General features: G+C 36.1%; 2 protein-coding genes across 2 annotated transcripts in view; both read left to right on the forward strand.

Annotated features, from left to right (window-relative positions):
• The window catches only part of LOC105210774 (sodium channel protein Nach), a 31,747-nt gene extending 28,873 nt beyond the window's left edge, over positions 1 to 2,874 (forward strand). The window contains exons 8-9 of the mRNA XM_011181915.3: positions 303 to 408; positions 1,622 to 2,874. Of these exons, the coding sequence (XP_011180217.2) occupies positions 303 to 408; positions 1,622 to 1,731 (216 nt within the window). The 3' untranslated portion in view covers positions 1,732 to 2,874. The remainder of the gene's footprint in view (positions 1 to 302; positions 409 to 1,621) is intronic.
• Positions 2,875 to 13,287: 10,413 nt separating this feature from the next.
• Positions 13,288 to 18,968, forward strand: LOC105210752 (integral membrane protein GPR180). The gene is made up of 5 exons (XM_011181891.3): positions 13,288 to 14,178; positions 15,351 to 15,759; positions 15,820 to 15,963; positions 16,041 to 16,111; positions 16,184 to 18,968. The coding sequence occupies exons 1-5, from the start codon at positions 13,664 to 13,666 to the stop codon at positions 16,746 to 16,748; spliced, it is 1,704 nt and encodes a 567-aa protein (XP_011180193.1). The 5' UTR covers positions 13,288 to 13,663; the 3' UTR covers positions 16,749 to 18,968.
• The last annotated feature ends 691 nt before the right edge of the window (positions 18,969 to 19,659 follow it).

Consider the following 19,659-nt stretch of genomic DNA (forward strand, 5'->3'; position numbering starts at 1 on the left):
ATATACCTAATTATAAGTAATATTAAATTAAGGGAGCGTATAGTCTTCGATACATTGTATCTTGGTGGTGAAAACGAGTGAAATCGGTTTAGGAATTACCTCAGTCCCCATATACCATTTATGATGATTTTCGTTATTCTATTGAACTTTATACCGAATATATGGGTCGAATTGTGTTATCTTTATAAAATTACATCAATAAATTGCGAGAAAATAAAATGTTCGGTTACACCCGAACTTAGCCCTTCCTTACTTGTTGTTCCATAAATATTTCATTTTTTAATCTCTCCGCTTTTTTACAGCGTTCCAGAGTTTGGTTCTTGGGCGCAAATCTCCAGTGGGGCATTATAGACTATCCTAAAATGCAGCTTAGACGCGATGTACTCTTCTCATTCGCTGATGTGTTAGGTAAGTGCTAGATAATGAGTATTTCACTTGTCTTGCAAACGTTCTGTAATTCTCGACAGGTTCCTAAAAACTTAGACACCGCCTACATTTTCTAAACCGTAGTAAATGGTATTGCAGAGAAAATTAAACTTCCATGTGTTGCACTAAGTTTGAAGAACAACGTATCAGCTAGTCTCGAAAATCAGGCCATTCCTGGAGACAAATCAAATTTCCTGTTTTAAATAAATCGAATTATAAATTGTTTATTGAGGGCCTGTGTTCCACCTAAGAACTTTGGGAAAATATATAACTATTCTCAAATTCACTCTTAGGTTGATAAGACCCCAATTTTCCAAAAAAAAAGAAAGGTAGCCCTAGTTTTTCTTATCAACATATTAACGTTTGCTGTTTTGCATTCCACGTCAGGGAAACTATTTTTTTTTTGCAAGGTGAAGAAACATAAGAAGCTCTCTCATCAAAATCTAATAATTATGGTATATAGAAGAGAACAGCTTACATTTACGAGAATACTTGATTCAGATATATTCGAAAATGTGAAACAGACAGTTATTTTCTGAGAAATAAATTATATGTAATAACTTTTCTAATAGAATTTTATCATTAGAAGGTTCAGCATACAATACTCAATGTATTCAACTTAGCTGAGATTCAAAAGCTCTGAAAAAGCTTCGATTTGAAATCAATTAATTGATTTGAAAAGTTTGGAGACATTAAAATCAACACTGAAACTTTGAGCTTTATCTCTATATTAGTGATACAAGATTATATAAAGCTATGCAGTTTATTCTGTAATAATTATAGCAAAGCTCGTTTAAAAAAAATTCAAATAGAAATTTCGAAAATATCAGAACTCTAAACAACTTAAAAAGAAATTTCGGTTTACAATTTTTGATTAGCCCAACTTAGCTGAGAGACAAAAGCTCTGAAAAGGCTTCAATGTAAAACAAATTAGTCAATTTGAAGATCTTTAGTGCATTAAAATCAAAAAATTTACACAACCAAGAGCTTTATTTGTTCAAGCTTTTTTATGTGTATGTATATGGACCGTATTTTAACCATACTAGAGTTTACAAAAACTCCTGAAATCAAAATTATATGTATTCAAATATTACTTTGAAAAATCTTAAAAAGCTGTAATCAATTTAAAAAACATATAGCTGGGTGTCTGACTATTAATTACTTTATATATTCTAACTGTAATCTCTCTTTCCAGTTTACATCGGCGGTCTAATTGGCTTTTTCCTCGGTTGCAGTGCTTTAAGCTTCACGGAAGTCATCTATTATTTCACCGCGCGTCTCGTGAAGAGATTATTTTGGACCTAAAACCCTACATATAATAAAAAAATATAACAAGGGACGAACAAATGAATAAAAAAATAAAAAATATGAATTGACGCATATAAAAAGCTCTGAAGCTGAAATTGCCGTCACTCTGGCTGGCCACAAACCAATTTGTTTACGCACAATACAAATATACGCACGAGTTGTTTTAAAATTACAATAAATAAATATCCCCACTCAATCCAGAACCTCTCAAATTAACCTAACTAGCTACATAAGCTTTGCACTCAACTACTTATTAGACGCTGACATGTAAAAATTAACGAACCGCTGCCCATACTACTCCGGCCACATGAGAACTACTACAGTTAATGGCGGTTATTTATGCCGGTAACGTCGCCAACATGTTTACTTAAAGAGTACAACAACAAAAATAACAAAGCTACAAGATTGAACAATATTAATACGTAGGCTTGTTTATTGAGTATAAACGCAGAAAATTGTTGTGCAAATAAACAAATCAACATTCGACAGAAATTGTGGCACCACAATCAAGTTTCCTTTGCATTGATACAGCATATTTCGGGAGTGTGAGGTTAGAAAATGGCACAATACCCTCGTAGTACCACCACAAAGGCCATACCAACAGCAAAGTGACTCCACTGAAAACAGACGAAAAACTAAATGACCACGCGTGGCATCACAGTGGCGTCACCCGAAATCATGCGCCTCATGGCAGCAGTCAGTAACTGTATTGCCTTTCGAATGTACAGGCATATGTGCGTATAGCCTATTTGCGACAAATTGCCATAAATGACAAAGGGTAAAATTCTGCAAAGGTTGTACAATTTCCGACCAACGGAATTTCACTTTGTACATCAACGTAGAACACATAAACGAAAGTTTTTTTTTATTGTTCATAAGTGGAGTCAGTCGGAACAGTCAGTCAATTTGTCAATAGTGGTAGTGGCATTGGGGAAACCAGAAAAATATATTGATAAGTCATTTGTACATGTGTCATTTTGACAAAGGCAATATACGTTTTCTGTGACAATAGGGTGTTTCACAAGTTCACGTATCGTAACTTTGAACTACAAAGGCTTCTTCCACAAACTTCTATAAACGACCCTTCGAATTTCTACGGAATCACCCTTTAGGGGTGAATTATCAAATTTAATATTATTATAGAACTTATACAGATATCTCGGATCAACGTAATGAAAGCTGGTATAACTAGTTTTACTGAATTGTCCGGAGGCTTATAGAAAGAACTTCTGAACTTGGGTTGCAAAATTGGGTACATTGCTTAAGTCGGCATCTTACTAATAATAATTATCGAAGACTAATACGCAACGGATATGGAGTTGGTAAAGCCAAAAGACCAGATACCCACAACAGTCGGTTCTGCGATACTAAAAATTACCCGGATTTTGTCTGACCAAAGGCTGCTATTTAGGCGATCTAAACCTGTTTGGATCTGTAAGTCATTTTATCACCGAAGTTCTTTATAACATTTCTATGAAAAGTACTTCCTTTGACGTTATACCGGTTAAACAAGTTCTAAGCCACCTTCGAGAGTCTGAAGAGCGTCTTTCATTATTTTTGTAGTTGTTATTAGTGTAACAGTTTCGAGATCCTCACTGGAGGAAGTGAGCAAATAACTTGTTATCGAAGTCTTCTAACGGGAGGCCCAAGAAACGTGTTCTTTCGACAGGTTCGAACCATAGGAAAAAAGGTGTTAGTTGGATGGGTTTTACTGGGGTCGTTTCATGGACTGTAAGGATGGTCTCTTGATGTTCCTGGTAGGCGCTTGTGCTCCAAGAAGATGACTACAAGTATGATTTTGACGAAAACATCCCAGCGAAGATCGCTTGGGTAGAGCTCTAACGACACCGTAGAATCTTTATGTAGGTGGACTTTAAGGGATAACCACTTGTAGCCTGTAATCTTTCGGTGTCCGGAGTCTAAGCCTTCTTCTACTACGTGCTTCAATACAATATTCAGACCACCATATTATTGTATTTTTTGATTTTATTCGCTTGCGCGGGACTCACATTATTATATCCACTCAAAGTTACTCAGCTAAATCGTCCTTAAGCTCCAGCACACCCTATTTACTTCATATTTATATAAACTAACCTAAAAATTCCACATCATATCATTATGTGCATCCTCCGTATATGCGAACCAACCCAAGAAACTCAACCCACAAAAAGAAAACAATAACCACCGTCAACTTGTGTAATTTCTGCCTTGTCATCAATTATTGGCGTAACGGATTGAACGATTACGATTGTAACAGTACAACAACAACGATAAATAATAAACAGAGCAAAATATACGCAGCAGCAAAAAAACTTGAAGACGGATAATAACAACAAACAATGGCATAAATGGCAAATATTGAACAAGCGGAAATGTGTAAGTATGCGTGTCGAGTCACGAGCACACAGACCCAAACGCCAGCTTTTGACTTGACCGACACAGAAAAGCCAGCTGCCAACGGTCACTTTGCCACAAAATCTTCCCCCACCAGCTAATACTCAAGCAAGTAACCGCTCAACCAGACAAGCTTGTGTGCCACATTCCGAGACGCCACGCCACTTTTGTTGTTTTATCGAGATGCTTGATATATGGTTGAATGTATTTTATTTAATATTTATGATTGAATGAAATGACAACATCAGCGCTTGTCATTTAGTTGCAATATCGACAGGATTACAGGCAGCAGCCGAATGGCCGATGCTAAGTCATGCCACCAAGCGAGTCAGCGATGGGCTTGGATGGTCAGCTGTGGCAGGGATGCTTCTGCTGGTTCTGGTTTGGTTGTGTTGCGGTCGTTTGGCGTTGGCCGCTTAACGGTTATCGTGGTATCATTTACTAAATTATTCATAACATGGCTACTTACAACGGTAATAGTTGACCGATTGTCGCTTATCTGATGACTTCGAGTGGTCGCTTGTTTGTCATAATTCTTTCGACATTTTTGTTTTGATTTTTGTTTGGTCGCAACATTTTGTTGTTGGAACTTGTTCTTGCTGATGTTTCATAATTTTTATGGCTCTAATGTGCGATAAGCTATGCGTAATTGCATATAAAAGCTGTCATAAAATAAAAGAGAAATTGTTTTGTAACTTGAAACTTAAATTAAACGTTACCATCCGTCGGGATGATAAGGGATGGTCGTTTTGTTTTCCCCATATCAAGTCTTTATCTGCTTTGGATTTTCTTTATCACGGAGAAGTCAATATCATGAAAATTGGTGACTACATATCATTCCGGAAGCCATATCCTAGGGATTATAGATCCAATAGTTTCATCCCTCGATGTATTATAATGTTAGGTTCTTCATCTTCTTGACTGGCGTAGACACTGCTTACGCCGTTATAGGCGAATATACAACAGCGCGCCAGGCATCTCTCCTTTTGGCAGTTTGGCGCCAATCCACCAGCGGGTAATGCATCGAACACTTTCAGAGCTGAAGCACTTTCGTCCTTTTTATTCGCTGGACTATGTCAAAGTCGTCGAATAACACATATAGCTCATCATTCCATCTTCTGCGGTATCCGCCGTTGCCAATGTTTAAGGGACCATAAATCTTCCGCAAAACCTTTCTCTCGAAAACTCCGTCTCATCGGATGTTGACATCGTCCACGCTTCTGCACTATTAAGTAGGACGGGAATGATGAGGAACTTGTAGAGTTTAATTTTTATTCGTCGAGAGAGGACTTTACTTTTCAATTGCCTACTCTGTGCATAGTAGCACCTGTTGGCTAGAGTGATTCTGCGTTGGATTTCAAGACTGACATATACTGGTATGGTAGGGAAAAGTAGCTTTATGCCATACTTTCAAATCCTTCAACTTTTGAGTTCTCTTTCAGTGATTTTAAACACAACGATATATTTTTTACTCTCAAACATATTTGAGGAATGTTTTATGCCGCTACAGCAACAACAACTAGGTTGTAGATCCGAACCGAGTTGGATCCGCATAAAGATAAGTCCTTGGCAAGATAAAATCCGGGTCAATTGCGGTATCACAGAACCGGCTTAGTCCCACCCATCTAATACACCTTTCCCAACTCCACCCATCTATCACCCATTTCTTTTTGATTTGACCCCATCGAAACAGCTAGTTTCCTGGACCTCCCGTTAGGTGACTACGATAACAATTGATACATATTTGCCAAGCCGGGCAAGATAACACCAACGAAAACAACAATTGGATAGTAGAAAACTGATTGCCGTGGGAGCTATATTAAAGATATGTTACACGATGTTAAAGGCTGAGATCTGAAATCAGGGTTGGTTACCCCCGAGATTGTGAATTCCCTCAAATTGGAACCTTCTTTAAATAATTTCCGAAAAATTAAAATGAAAATTTCTTGGTGATAATAAATTTCGAAAATGAAAATAAACAATTCCATTAAACCGTTAATTGCATTTGCGGCAACGTAATTTAAACCGTTAAAATTTCATTTCAAGCGTCAGCTAAAACATAAATAAATCAAATGAGTGAGACCTACTAACACATATGAACATTATATGCATACATGTGTGCGAAAATGGCTATTTATTTGTTTTATGCACGTAAAATAAAAAACTTTGCCATGTTTATGTGCGTCATATCCTCACAATTATAATAGCAAAGCCGTCAACTTTAATTTGCAGACCCGCCCGTAGCCGGAATCCCGTCCTGGTCATACCGTTTGCGAAAAATAATCCTATTCCAGCCAAACTCCATTCCGAATGTCCAGTGGAGAAACTTTCAAAACTGTCGAAAAACTTTTGTCCCACAAGCCATCCACCTCCTCCCACTTTTGGGTGCAAAACTAATGAAAAACAAAAACAATGTGACAAACCGCACGCCTACTGCAGCGCCGTGGCATTTACACTCTCATTTATACTCTTTCGTTACAGCACCCACACACACACACACACACACAAATATTTGGGGACGTCTCTTCATTTCGTTACTGGAACACGCAGGCTTACCATGCCGCATTTTGTTGCATGCTGCTCGCTAGTTGTTTGTATGTGTGTGTGTTCACAAACATTTGGCCAAGTTTTGAAACAATTAAAACAATCCTTTTGCTGTGTTGCATTCCACACGAATGGGTCACTTGGCAAATATTTATGATATGCTCAACCACCGCCCCTTCGGCTCCTCCTCATCCTTCTTCATCTACAACTACAACTACAACTACGCTCAGCAGCTTACTGTCTGCACGCGCCTTACAAATTGTATGTGAACTTTGGACACAGTGTTGTTGTACGAAAAGCGGGTTAACGGTTCAAACACAAAGTGTCACTAAATGCCAGAAGGTCGGTCATATCACTTAATTTTGCGCTGGAATTTTGGGACATCCGAGAAAGCAGCCAGAAAGGTGGTTGAAACAAAAGACGAAAATTGGAAGAAAGACTGTGTCTTAAATATTTTATGTATGTTTGTACATAACTTTTTGAAGACAACTGTTATTTGCCGTTATTAATGTTTAAACACTTTAATTGCATAAGTAAACATCAGTCAGCACATCTACGACGAGTGTATTCGTATGTTTCTATGTACAGTTGTATGCGTGTCACATAAAATTAATATCTTATTAATAGTGTGTGAACAGCTATAAATTAACAATCACTTTTTGGCTTCAACTAACTGACATTTGACCCAAAATCACTCAGTCGATAAACATACTGAATATACATATGTATTTAGGTTCTACATTAGGGTGGCTCGAATATTTTAATAAGTTTTTTCCAAAAAAAAATTGTATGGTGTATAATTTTAACATAATATGTGAAATAAATTTACAGTCGAGGATTAATTTAAAGCTTACATTGGCTTTAGATAAAACAATTTTATATCTCCGACCATGATGAAGCTTTATATCTCTGTGAAACACCATAAGGCGTCTTCTTCAAAGTCAAAATCTTCGACATGGTATTTAAGTCCAAGTTTTACATATTACTAAATGATTACTGTGTCCCACTATTGACAGTCATAATTTTAAAGTCGTAGATAATTTTGTCTACTTGGGAGCCAGCATTAACAACACCAACAATGTCAGCCTCGAAATCCTACGCAGAATCACTCTTGTGAACAGGTGCTACTTTGGACTGAGTAGGCAATTGAGAAGTAAAGTCCTCTCTCTGCGAACCAAAATCAAACTCTACAAGTCGCTTATCATCCCTGTCCTTATTTATGGTGCAGAAGCTTGGACGATGTCAACATCAGATGACACTAGGAGTTTTCGAGAGGAAAATTTATGGTCCTCAGATCAATGGCAACGGCGAATACCGCAGACGATGGAACGATGAGCTGTATGACATTGACATAGTTCAGCGAATAAAACGCCGGCTACGCTGTCTAGGTCATGTTGTTCCAATGGATGAAAACCGCTGGTGGAAGCCGAGGAAGAGGGAGGCCTCCACTCCGATGGAAAGACCAAGTGGAAAGTGACCTGGTAGGACTTGGAATTTCTAAATGGCGCCAAACTGCAAAACGGAGAAATGAATGGCGCGCTATGGTGGATTCGGCTAAAATCGGCTAAGCGGTTCCTACGCCAAATATATATATATATATATATATATATATATATATATATATATACAGTGGAACTTCTCTAACTCGAATCAGCATAATCCTCAAAAAAACTTCGAGTTAGAGATACTTCGAGTTATAGAATTTTCATTAAGGCATACAATTTTTCAAAAAGCTGTAAAATATATATTTATACACAGTTTTATTTATTTACTTCCGATAAAGTTTTATGTACATACACTAAAACGTATATACTGTAATTTCGTTTGATGCATTTTGCTTTTGCTGGCTCTTGACGTATGTATCTTATGTCTTTGTTACATGATTTATGTAATCTATAAGTGTAATATCATATTTATTTATAGACTTCGAGTTATGGAGAACTTCGAGGTTTGAGTTATGGAAGTTCCACTGTATAAATGATTACTGTGATACTGAAATAAATAGTTAATTTAATTCTTATAGGTCACCTTAATACTAGCAACGAACAGTCAACCCAAAGTAAATACATTTATATTGATTAAGTTTAGTGAATATTTGTTGAGATAACGAAGAAAATATGTCAACCTCTTCAGCTGGTATGATATTAAGCATATTAAATAAAGTATAACGAATTAATTAAAAAAATAATTACTAATCTAATACTTTTTTTAGAAACAACACTTTAACGCTAAAAATTATAATGTGAACAAAATAATCATCAGTATTGCTTAAAAAATCTGAGAAAAACTATATGAACCGGTTTTTTGCTATTTCACCGTCATAAATATTCCCCAAATATTAAAAAAAAAATGCTAACGAGTGTGGACCGCCGTGAGAAAGATCTGATTGTTCCAAAAACTGACATCTCATTAATGCGATCGTAAGTTATAATTTGCATAGAGGAAATATAAAAGAAGTAATCAATTCCCTGATGAGAGAAGGCATACTGACTACAATAGAATAAACTATATTCTTTGATTATGAATGAATGATTCATATGAATTTTGAATCATGACTATTTATCTTCCAAATGACAATATATTTAATTTTTTGTAGTGACCTAACACGCTATTAGAGCTATTTTTATACTCTCGCAGCAAAGTTGGTAAGAGATTATAATAGTTTTGTTCACATAACGGTTTTTTATAACACCTACAACTAAAAGAATTAGGTATTGAGTTATATGTATATACCAAAGTGATCAGGGCGAAGAGTATGTTTGAAATCCGGATGTCCATATGTTCGTCCGTGCAAACTATAACTTAAGTAAAAATTGAGATATCTTGATGACACTTGGTCCACATGTTCCTTGGCACCATAAGAAGGACGTGGTTCCGCCCACTTATGATATCTCCGAAACTACTTGAACAATTTCAAATAAAATGCGGTTCATAATATTTCCCAATGATATATTATGAAAATAGGCCAAATCAGTTCAAAAACACACCTACTTCCCATATACTAGAACTTAAAAGTAGATCTGAATCGTTTACTTTACAATATATAAAGTGAGCACAAGTGAAAATATCTTCTTCTTCTTGACTGGCGTAGACACCGCTTACGCGGTTATAGCCGAGTCCAAAACAGCGCGCCACGTATTCCTCCTTCTGGCAGTTTGGCGCCAATTGGTTATTCCAAGCGAAGACAGGTCCCTCTCCACCTGGTCCTTCCATCGGAGTGGAGGTCTCCCTCTTCCTCTGCTTCCACCAGCGGGTACTACATCGAATACTTTCAGAGCTGGAGCACCTTCATCCATTCGAACAACATGTCCTAGACAGCGTAGCCGCTGTTTTTTTATTCTCTGGACTATGTCTATGTCGTCGAATAACACATACAGCTCAACGTTCCATCGTCTGCGGTATTCGCCGTTGCCAATGTTTAAGGCACCATAAATCTTCCGCAAAACCTTTCTCTCGAAAACTCCTAGTGCCGTCTCATCGGATGTTGACATCGTCCACGCTTCTGCACCGTAAAGTAGGACGGGAATGATGAGAGACTTGTAGAGTTTGGTTTTTGTTCGTCGAGAGAGGACTTTACTTTTCAATTGCCTACTTAGTCCATAGTAGCACCTGTCGGCAAGAGTGATTCTGCGTTGGATTTCCATTGTTATTGCTGTTAATGCTGGTTCCCAGGTAGACGAAATTATCTACAACTTCAAAGTTATGACTGTCAACAGTGACGTGGGAGCCAAGACGCGAATGCGCTGACTGTTTGTTTGACGACAGGAGATATTTCGTCTTGTCCTCGTTCACCACCAGACCCATACGCTTCGCTTCCTTATCCAGTCTGGAGAAAGCAGAACTAACGGCGCGGGTGTTGTTTCCAATGATATCGATATCATCGGCGTACGCCAGTAGCTGTACACTCTTATAGAAGATTGTACCTTCTCTATTTAGCTCTGCAGCTCGTATTATTTTCTCCAACATCAGGTTAAAGAAATCATACGAGTGTGAGTCACCTTGTCTGAAACCTCGTCTGGTATCGAACGGCTCGGAGAGGTCCTTCCCGATCCTGACGGAGCTTTTGGTGTTGCTCAACGTTAGCTAACACAGCCGTATTAGTTTTGCGGGGATACCAAATTCAGACATCGCGGCATAAAGGCAGCTCCTTTTCGTGCTGTCGAAAGCAGCTTTAAAGTCGACAAAGAGATGGTGTGTGTCGATCCTATTTTCACGGGTCTTCTCCAAAATTTGGCGCATGGTGAATATCTGGTCTGTTGTTGATTTTCCAGGTCTAAAGCCACACTGATAAGGTCCAATCAGTTTGTTGACGGTGGGCTTTAGTCTTTCACACAATACACTCGACAAGAACCTTATACGCGATGTTGAGGAGGCTTATCCCACGGTAATTGGCGCAAATTGTGGGGTCTCCCTTTTTGTGTATTGGGCAGAGTACACTGCGATTCCAAGCGTCAGGCATGCTTTCTTCCGACCATATTCTGCAAAGAAGCTGATGCAAGCACCTTATCAGTTCTTCGCCGCAGTATTTGAATAGCTCAGCCGGTAATCCATCGGCACCCGCCGCCTTATTGCTCTCACGCACTTCCGCCTCTTTCTTTTTTTGTTTGCAAATGCGTCTCGCTTCCATCTTCAGCTATCGGTATCTTTCCCATCCCGCTCGTGTTGCGGTCGATCTCAACATTGCGAGGTAGGCAGTCTGTTTTCTCTCCACTGCGAGACGACAATCCTCGTCATACCAGCTGTTTTTTTGGCTTTTCCGAAAACCAATGGTTGCGGTTGCAGCTGTGCGTAAGGAGTTTGATATGCCGTCCCACAGCTCCCTTATACCGAGATGTTGATGAGTGCTCTCAGAGAGCAGGAGTGCAAGTCGAGTAGAAAATCGTTCGGCTGTCGGTTGTGATTGCAGCTTCTCGATGTCGAACCTTCCTTGTGTTTGTTGACGTGTGCGCTTTTCTACACAGAGGCGGGTGCGTATCTTAGCTGCTACAAGATAGTGGTCCGAGTCGATGTTGGGACCACGAAGCGTACGTACATCGAAAACACTGGAGACTTGTCGTCCATCTATCACAACATGATCGATCTGGTTGCGAGTGATTCGATCCGGGGACAGCCACGTAGCTTGATGGATTTTCTTATGCTGGAATCTAGTACTACAGACGACCATATTTCGGGCCCCGGCGAAGTCGATCAGCCTCAGACCGTTTGGTGATGTTTCGTCATGGAGGCTGAATTTTCCGACTGTTGTGCCAAAGACACCTTCTTTACCCACCCTAGCGTTGAAATCGCCAAGCACGATTTTGACATCGTGGCGGGGGCAGCGCTCATAGGTACGTTCTAGGCGTTCATAGAAGGTATCTTTGATCACTGTCTGTCTGCTACCAGAGGCTACCCAGAGGATACTTGGTCTAAGACCGGAAGTCTTATCGGAATAGAACTTTGCAAAAATACTAAAGAGTGCCATCGCTTTTCTAAAAATCGTCGAAATCGGTCCATAAGTTTTTAAGCCCATATATATCGAATATGAGGACCTCAGAAATTCAGAGGGAATATTTTCTTCTGATAATATCTCTCCATGCAATGAGTGAAATCGGGTCATAACTTCCCCTGGCTTCCAAATACCTAATATTAGGGTTTTCAAGTTTTCAATGGAAATATGTGAGACATGTCACCAAAATTTAGTGAGCATATAATATTGGATAGAATGTACCTTGGTGGTGACAATGAGTGAAATCGCTTCAGGAATTACCTCAGCTCTCATATCATGATTTTCGTTATTCTATTGGACTTTATGCCGAATATGTGGGTCGAATTGAGTGTTATAAAATGTTCTGTTACACCCGAACTTAGCTCTTCTTACTTGTTGCTCTTAATTTTAAGGTTTCATCAATACCATTACCTCAACGCCCCTTACGAAGCTTAAATGGAGGTCTACCAATGCTTTGATTCAATTGAAAGAGTGTTAAATTGTAGAATTTCAATGTTTAATCCTTTGGGAATAAGTAAGCATGTACTCCAAAAAATAAGGGTAGAAAATGTGGTGAAAAAGCAGAAACTACATACATCTGTTACGTTTTTCTAATGCGGGAATGCAGTAATTTTGGTGTGAGCCGGCCAACATTTTCCTAAAAGCTTCATTATGGATGCATAAATGTGTTACTTCTATTGAGAATAAGCTCCAATTATGATTCTTTATAAATATAATCCGTATACAATTGCATGCAATTACAGGTGGTGAGAGCTCAACTGAGGACTGTAATATTAAACACTTTTCATAATTCAATAAAATTCACTTTTCACAAAATTTTTCTTCCTAACGGTCAACTGTTGCAGTGTCATGTGTAATGGGTTTTCTATTAGCTAAGTACACAACCTGAGACAGGGTGCACCAAATACAAAAAATTACAACTTTATTGAATTTATTTGGTTATCGAAAATTTCAATTTAACACTATTTAATTCATACTGGGACCTGAACAATTTCTTTAAAATCGAATCCAGACTAGACTACGGAAGAAGGTTGCCGGCATTTTTATAATTTTTGGTGCAATATTATTTGTTTGCAATGATATGGCAGCACGTTTGCAACACTCACTTTTGACAGCTGAATGAGATTTTTGCTTTGTGATGTTTTATTATCAATTCGCGTGTGTGTGCGCTGGTGCATTTTTTTTGTTAAATTTCAACAATGATTTATTACAAATTTTAGCGCTGTGCAATATGTGAAAAAAGCGAAAAAGTGTACCAATAGTTACATACAATTGTATAATAAATATGTGGATAAAGCTGCATAACTTTTATAAGAGGAAAAACAAAATTGCAGCACTCCGCCCAGTACGAAATTCGCAACAACAATTTCTATAGAAGTGCATATTTGGAGTTGAAAAACGCACTCAGCGGACAGACAGACAAATAAAGCAGCGCCAACACAACATTAAAATTACGTGAAGTTAAACAAAAAAAGTAATAAATAACAACAATATACAATTGGCATTATGAAGCGGCAGCGGCCGCCCTCTTGGCTGCGTCTACTACTTCAAGCGCTCCTCTGGTTGTATGCATTTCAAGCGCGATGGGATTATAGTAATGCCATACACCTGACAGGCACTTTTCACACTGATGACTTTTTCAAAGTTATCACCAAATTTGGTTTCCAAAAGGCCGAAGCAACTATACCGCACGGTGGCTCATTTGGCTACATATACGGCAATATAACAGCAACAACAAATACATTTGTGCAACCCATTTCATTGGTAGTGCTGGACAAAGTGGCATTTGTTGATTTCTATAGCAATCGTAGTCATGTAGATCATGAGTTGGCGTGCCAACACATGTTTGCGCATTTGCAACCGCTGATATATGATGAGGCATGCAACAAGCAGGGTAAACGTGATTATGTGCGCCGTGTACCATGCCCACTTGGTCAGCTATGTGCTGACGAAGATACGCCCAGCAATGTAATACCACAACAACAATTCACCTACACTATAAGTGAAGTGACAGAGCCGAGGTAAGTTAGAGATAGGCGTAAAGTGTCAATTGTTGATAATGATAAGATAACTGCGATTTCCTTGAGTAGGAAGTTACAAAAATAGTGCTAGTTAATTTAAAAAGCACAATAGTGTTAAATATTTTAATTAGTTCTATGAAATTAATTATAAATGCTGCTTGCATGGCAAGTAACGCAAATTACAGTCTAGCAGCTACCATATTATAGCCTGTGCATTTATTTTGTTTTACTGCGAATTTTGTTGTTTGTGCTTTACACGGTACACATCATAAATACCTGCCAGACAACATTTTGCGCTGCTGCGTGCCAATCTTAACACGTGTACTTGCTATGCCACGCTTTAATATTAATATGATTACAGCGCAAAATTATTATATTTACGTTATAAAATAAATTACTGAGAGCTCTCTATTTTTTTCAAATAAATTTCCTTTCTGTGATTAGATAAGCAAGTAAGTCTGTTCATACAATGGCAAGTGCTCAAGCGTTTGCTGCAATTTTCACAAAACGTTTTGTACACGTACTACATTATGCGCTATTATTTTAATTTATATAATTTTATTTTGTTTATTGGCATATTTTTGTTTGCTTCCAACACATTTTCTGCGGTTTACCCACAGCTGGTTTAACCAACTCTATTTTATATGAAAGTAAAAGTATGCGTTTGTCACTTTATAGCGTAACCATGAAAGTGTAAAATTGTTCCTGTATGCAGACATGTTGCCTGAACTCCACTGAAAGTTCAGCGTGCTGCAAATTGCTGCGTCCGCAAGTCTAATGAATCAATTAGATAAGTGCAAGAAAGTGATTGGCCGGCAGTTGTAGTTGTAATGTGTATGCTTGTTGGTTTATCAAAAAAAAAAAGTTTTTGTTTTCATTTTCCGGTTGTGAAGTTATACATTAATATGTATGTATGTGTGTTTGCTTATCAGCAATTGTTTTAAATTGAAATATGAATAATATGCAGATTATTTTGTTTATTTTTGTACTAACATTTTTCTAGGAAAAAATTAAAAATTATTAAGCCATTTATTTTTATTGTTTACGTGGTAGCTTTTATAACTTCATTTCTGTAAAAAAACGCATACTTCGTTTCAGTTATATTACTTCGAAGTATAATATGATTCACAATTTTAATTTCTTTTGTTTATTCATACAATTTCTCTTTATAGATTCTGGTATGTCGCGCTCACTGCCTGCTATCGCAATCGCACCACATGCAAATGGCAAGCCTACGATCATCTCAAAAGTCATAATGAGCTTAACTATGATATATACGTGGTCAATACGCATCCTAACAACTCCGCGGCGCATCCACTCACATTTCAATTCTCCTTCGATCAGCAAAATCTATTGGAAATGTATATGATATTCTTGCTGGTCTATATGGTGCTGTTGCCGGTGCAAATTTACGCGGTGCGTCTGCAAAAACATCCCGTCACGCGTTTATTCACGCTTAGCTTAGCCAGCGAGTTTGTCAGTTTGGCCTTCATCACAGTGCACCTGATAAAGTTCGCGCTAAATGGCGTGGGCATGCCGAATATGCAGACAGCGGGCGATATATTGGATATATTTAGTAGAGTATGTTGTGATTTATCAATATTTGCATTTTATTAATTAATTGATTTTATGTATTTCTAGACCACATTCATGTTGATATTGCTGCTGCTGGCTAAAGGCTGGGCCGTGACACGTCAGCAAATCAATCGTACTGGTTGGATTATATTGATGAGTATATGGGTGCCCTATTGCGCATTTCAAATGTTCCTCTATGTTTGGGATAAGGTGTGTGTGTTCAAAAATGAAATTTTTTTTGTGCAGTGAAAATTTTTAAAACAAAAAAAAATAATATATACTTGCAGACGGAGGTGGACATTATATCGGACATTGATGAGTATCAAACCTGGCCGGGTTGGATTGTATTGATATTGCGGTAAGCAAAAACAAATCTTCACTTTTTTAAAACTATTTTTAAGTAATAAATATTCACCCCTCCCCCCCGTAGCACATCATTCATGACTTGGTTCCTCTACGAACTGCGCAACACCATGAAGTACGAGCATTCCACCAAAAAACTGGATTTCCTGCTGCATCTGGGCGCCTCTAGTCTAGTGTGGTTCATTTATTTGCCCATTGTTGCCATTGTAGCGCTGCAAGTGAGCCCCATGTGGCGTTACAAGCTGCTGCTTGGCATTACCAATTCGGCGGACTGTCTGGCTTACTGTGTAATGACTGGGCTGCTGTGGCCCAATCGCTCCGGTCAGTATTTGCTGCTAGCCGGCAACAAATACACCGGCATGGATGAGTTGGACGAATTCAACGAAGCGCCACACATTGTACGCGAACGAGAACGGCGCCGCAATTCACCCGATGCCATAATCATCGCCAATGGCGAGCTAACGCAAACACACGCAAATGGTGGCAGCGGCATTGTGACGTCAGTGGGTGCTAATAATTTGCTTGCCACAAATGCGGTGAATGGTGAGGCATGCGTGGAGCTATTGGATGCAGAAGATTTGGATGCGGTGCTTTTGACCGATTTGAATAAGAATAGTCATGTTGTGGCATAAGTGTTAACGTACGCGTTGTTGTAGTAGTAGCGCGCAAAAGTGAAAAAAAAAACATTAACTAAAACTGTAAACGCTTGTAGTTTTGTGAGTTAAAACAGTTAAATGTGTGTGTTTTTTACTAGAACCCGGCGCACAGACGGCATGCGAGTGAAATAGTTTGTGATGCGCGCTTGTCGGTTAAAATGTGTTAACGAATGGCGTTGTGCATCATGTGATGAATATTTTTTTATGATTTTACATACATATATGTATAATTAATTATACGTTCAAAAATATTGCTTTAGTTTTGTATGTCGATTTTTAGTGCTTACAAAATACGTTTACATTACATTAGTTTTTTAGTTTAGTTTTACTATATATATATTTACAAAACTATGTAATCGACATATTTCTATTGTGTGATGTAGTCAAGTATGTATACATATATGAAACAACAGACATTATTAATTGTAAAGTAGGACGAAACTCATTATTATTATTATCAATATTATGCACTTGGTTAAAGCATAATATTAAACTATTTATATATATACACATATAAGGTACACATTTCATATTATATTGTATTTGATTTCTATAACGGATAATTTAGCGTTTACTTAGCGTTGTAAGCACTGTTTGAATGCGCATTATTATACAAAACTAATTTGGGTAGTTATGTCGATAGTTACTTTAGCGTTAAAAAGAGCAGGCAAAGCAAGAAATGTAGTAGCGTTACAGTAATAAAAACAAAAACAAAAATAAAAAAAGAAACATGCTGCAAGTACACAACGATTTATGCAGCCTTGTGCTATATGGACTTTGTAAAATGAACTTATGATTATTACTGTAACAAATTAAATTTGAAAAAAAACCGAAAAAAATAAAAAAAAAAAATAAAATCACGAAAAAACACAAAAATAATGCAAACTGAATAAAAAACAACAAAAAGTATGCATTACTTAAGAGTGTGTATAAACGCATATACCTAAACGAGTGTCAAATTATATTTGTAAAATGCACAATTTTTTGCATATTTATTGTATATTTAGTGCGTTAAGCACCAACCCTACATAACGTCCCCCACCCCAAAAAATAAAGAAAAAGCATAAAACTGAACGTGAGTAGCTGAAAATAGCAAGTGTTTGGAATAAAGGTACGAGAGGATAAGTGAAAGCTTAAAAGCAAGAGAATGTCAATAAAAATGTATACAAAAATACAATAAATCGATAATCGAAAGAAAAAGGGAGATATTAAAAAACAAAATAAAATAAAATACATAAAATGCAAAAAAGCGCATAAAAAAAAAATAAAAAAACATACAGAAATTCAAAAACAAAAACAAGACAAAAATATTAAATAAATAATGAAAATGAGACATTCACTGTTGTCGCTAAACGCTAAAATACAGTCGAAACAAAATTATGAAACGTTGAATAATTAAAATAACAAAAATTTTCCAAAACAATTGAAGCAAAAAGTAAAACAAATTTAATAATAATAACGAAAAAATCTAATTTAAAAAATAAAAATAATTGATAAAGACAAACAATTAAAAATAAATTCAATAAAAAAATTAAAGAATTAAAAATTAAATAAGAAACTTAAATATAAAATAAAAAAAAAATTAAATATGACATAAAACAATTAGAAATAAAATTAACAAAGTTAAAAAAGAAATTTACAAATTAAAAAAAAAATAAATTTAAAACAAATAGTAAAACTGCGCATAAAAGATGAATTGAAAATAAAAAATATTGGCGAAGAAAAAACTTAAATTAAATTAAAAAATAAATTTAATAAAATAATAAAAATTAAATTTAAAATTTAATAAAAAATTATATATATATAAATATTTGATAATAAAATGAACCAAATTAAAAAAAAAATAACAAAATTAAAAAAATTTAAAAATTATATAAATTTAAAAAACTAAAATCTGCGCATAAATATAACACAAAAACTCGATGTTTGTAATTTTCTAGAAATCAGCGCATAAGAAATACATAAAAGCCTACATATGTATGTTACAATCATTAATCACGATGATTTTTCAAAAAACCACAGGCACTAAGTTTTTAAAACAAAAATGTGCTCAGTGTGTGCGAAAATTCGCAATGTTCGAAATACAAAAATAAAAAACTACAACTACATACATGCATATTCGTATTACAAATTTAATTTTAAGCTGCAACAATAACAATACATACACGCAAACAAATGTACATATGTATGTATGTAAGTTCAACATTGTTGAACAGATTGTGACAAACCCAAACCCAAATCGGTTTATGTTTTTAACTGAAGTTTTAAGAGCATGTTTTTAGCGCATAGCAAGCTGCAAAGGTTTTATAAAGTAAGTTGTAGTCTTAAAAGTCAAGTTCGATTTATATGAATAAAGCAAAAAGGTCGAAAAAAAAAATAAAGTGAAACCCGAAAATATAGCAAACAATTTTAAGACACTTTGAGAAAGCAAAAATTTCGTAAGTGATTTGACATGATTTTTTTTTTAATATTTTTAACGCATTTTGAAATGCAGTTTTTTAGAAATTCAACTTTTGTAGCAATTTATTTTCAATTGTCATGAGTATTAAAACACTAAATAGTAATACTTCAAATTCAAATTAGTTTTTTTATCCAAAAAAATTGAAAAAAATTAGCAATTTCCACACTCACAAATGGAACTGCAAAAGTTTATAAGCGAGATTTAAAAATGCCATATTATTTTATTTAATTTTAATAAATAGTATTTTTTTGTGATGAAGCAAAGGCAATTACTAATAAATAAAGTGTGTGAAAAAAATAAAAATTAATAAATATTTTTGAATGTTTAATAAATTAATAAAAAATTATTTTATTTTATTTAAATTTTCCATTCAGTTAAATAAAAAATGATTTAAATTAGATTTTCTAAATATTTTGAAATGTTTCA

The sequence above is a fragment of the Zeugodacus cucurbitae genome, chromosome 6 (genome assembly GCF_028554725.1).
Source record: "Zeugodacus cucurbitae isolate PBARC_wt_2022May chromosome 6, idZeuCucr1.2, whole genome shotgun sequence".
Taxonomy (NCBI): Eukaryota; Metazoa; Arthropoda; class Insecta; order Diptera; family Tephritidae; genus Zeugodacus; species Zeugodacus cucurbitae.